The 2,953-nt window shown below is 56.5% G+C and overlaps 1 protein-coding gene across 1 annotated transcript; it reads right to left on the minus strand.

The window, feature by feature from the left end:
- Positions 1-1,975, minus strand: TRAVEDRAFT_93475 (uncharacterized protein; the record flags this gene model as incomplete). The annotated part of the gene is made up of 3 exons (XM_008041714.1): positions 1-761; positions 1,046-1,631; positions 1,685-1,975. Coding segments are annotated over 3 exons (1,638 nt in total), but the record flags the coding sequence as incomplete, so codon positions are not given.
- Positions 1,976-2,953: the final 978 nt, after the last annotated feature.

The raw sequence follows: 2,953 nt of genomic DNA on the forward strand, positions 1-2,953 counted from the left end.
CCGTTCCAGCGACCGTGCAACGATGCACTCCGTTCCAATGGTATCCGGGGTATAGATGAAAGCGGCGAAGTGGGAGACGATGTCCGATACTTTTAGGACTCGAGGCTGATCGATGTGTTTGTTGTAATATAACCGAGTGTTGAGGTCCGGGAACACACGATAGGGATCAAGTGCTCCATGAGAGGAAGACAGGGATCGGTACTCGTCGACGACTATGAATGGTTCCACAATCTTTCTGCCATTCTCCATACGCCCGTGGAGGAATATCTGCCTGATTTGTCCAGCGCGCGGTACTGAACCCGCAGAGGAAAGATCTTTGAATAGGATGAAGGAGTTCCTGGTTGCGGCCTTCGCGGATGCGAAGGTAAGCGCATCACGCACGACGTTTGGGACGTTGTTCGCGAACAAGTGGAGGCGCGGTCGCCCGTCGTCCTGCTTGGCATACAGAGATGTGAAGAGCGCCGGCTCCTGGCCAAGGTTCAAGCGTGCTAGAAGCGCCCCGTAGATCTCCGAAGAGAGCCCAGTTTCCTTCTTCTCATCGTACACTGCCTGGTAGTCCGGGTGGCCATCTTCGTTATCCTCGGATCCGGGACTAGCGTAGGTGGCGAAACGAGTACCACGAGCAGCGTCCTGAAACCCCTTGTGGTACGCAACTACCATCTTGCGATAGACGGGGTGGTCAGGCCACTTGGTCGACGCCATCAGCCATCGGATACCTGAACCGATATAGAAGTAGCGGATGAACGTCAGTGGTATTTGATCTAGGAGCAGGTGTCAGAGCGATTCGATTCCACAACAGAAGTACTGTAACTTTCAATGCAACCCGGAGGGTCACACGTCACACGGGGGTCCTCCGCCCGTTTTTTGGCCGCCGTCACACGTCACCAAGGCCGTCCGGGGCTTTAGCGCCCGCTTCCGGCCGCCCTTTCCGGCGCTAAAATACCTGTTTTGGAAGGTGCCTGGGCGCCTCCTTGTCCCCGGTTTCGTTCCACCGTGTCACACGTCACCCCCCCCTCCGGGTTGCATTGAAAGCTACAGTACGCACTCGACTTATTATTGATGTTCAGGTGTTGTAATAAGCCGTTGAAGCGCTCGAACGGAAAGGCCCACCACGCGTGCACAGGTCCGAACAGGTACAGGCATTCCTTGAGGTGCATGGACAGGTGGTGATTGGGCACTAACTGGTTGTCGAACAGGGAGCGCAGCGTGGTGAGGTACCGGAAGAGATGCTCGTCGAACTTGTCAGCGCGATCCTTGTTCATGGACCTTCGGGAGGCCAGATCCACGGCACAGACGAGGTGGATGAAGTTCTCGAGGAGTACTCGCTCGCGGGGCGGCGCACTGGCAGAGCCCCACAGCCGGCAGAGCGTAATGACCATACTAACAGTACAAGCAGTCCTCCACTGATCGGCCTTGAGCTTCCCGTGACTAGCGCTGCCGAAATTCCTGGGGGGTCGCTCCATCCATGACGGAAAGTGTGTGCGCATGATGTCCTCTTGTAAGGTCTGGATCACCTCCGGTTCTAAGACGTGGAACTTGGAGATATCGTACTCGTTGGCCTTTAAGTGGAAATCGGTGGTAGGCTCGTCAAGCGCAGGCGGAAGCTTAAGCAGCCCGGGGTGGAGCCTTACCTGTAGATAGATGTTGAGGAGAGTCGCTCGTGCGAAGACCGTATGACGCTCACCCATTTCCCTAAGGCATGGACATAAGCCTGCTTGCTGAAGAGCCCATCCTCTGGGGCGATCTTGTTGTACTGGGCAACGGCGATGATATACCCTTTGCGGATCTTGAGCACAGACCGCGTCGATCCATTCATAAGTTGCATGGCGAGGAGCTCGAGAGAGGCCGTCTGTTCCTCCGGTGAATGAGGCTTGACCTTCGTGCGGCTCGAGGACTTGTCCTTGACATCCTTGACGTCGATTCCCCATATACTCATACAGTGATGGCGGAGCTCGCCGAGGAAAAGGTTGTGCATCGCGTCGACCAACGCAAAGCGGGTCGGATCCCAGTATTCCAGTCGCAGGAGCTCGGACTATCGAAGGCCATCTTCTTTGAAGAACACCGCCCGTTCAGACTCGGACTTCGCATCCCGCCAGCGCGTTGCGCGTTCGAGATGCTGCGCCCAGGTTTGACGTGGCCACTGTCCTCGATCGAGGTCGTTGATGGAGGCCTTTCGCAGTTGGCAGAAGGAGCAGAACTGAGACGCCGAATGCCCAGCGAAGCCAGCGGTCTTCCGAAGGGCTGGAATATCACAGACCAAGGGAATCATGGCAGCGCGTACGAAGAGGCCCATTTCGCGGCTCGCTGTGCGCGCAAGATAAATCCCGCTGTGCCACAGAGTTAACAGTTCGTCGACGAGGGGGCGAAGCATGTGATTGAGCTGGTGAAGCTCGGGCTCCTTGGGGCCTGGAATGATGCCTGCGAGATAGACGTTCTCGGGCCTATACCGGAGGTGGGGGGGAAGGTTGAGACAGACGAGGTAGATACCGCCAATGGAATGAGATTTCCCAGCTTGCTTGTTGCCGAACGGGTTGAACCAGTCGACGAACAGGCTAAACACTAGATGTACCGATCCCTCGGCCTGGACGGAGAATAGTGTCTTACCATCCGGCCCGAGAAACGATTGAATGCAGGGAGCGTTCCATATGTCTTTCCACCACTGGGGCTTCGAAGCCTGAGACTCGGAGTTCTTCCAGGCACCACGAGCGAGCTCCTCCATCCCAGGACGTTGGAAGAAGTCCAGCAACCAGGACTTCATCGGCCGGAAGGGATAATACCGCACCGCCTCGTATGAGACACGAACCTTTCCCCACCTCGACTTGGGCGCATGCTCCTGTCGGTAAACGAGTCGCGCCCCACACGTGGGCTTGTCGGTTTCCTGAAAATCACAGAAGTGGGGATAGGGATCGTGCGGCTTGTGTCGATCTGGGGCAAAGGTCTTGAAACACTTAGG

This window comes from Trametes versicolor (genome assembly GCF_000271585.1).
Source record: "Trametes versicolor FP-101664 SS1 unplaced genomic scaffold TRAVEscaffold_7, whole genome shotgun sequence".
Taxonomy (NCBI): Eukaryota; Fungi; Basidiomycota; class Agaricomycetes; order Polyporales; family Polyporaceae; genus Trametes; species Trametes versicolor.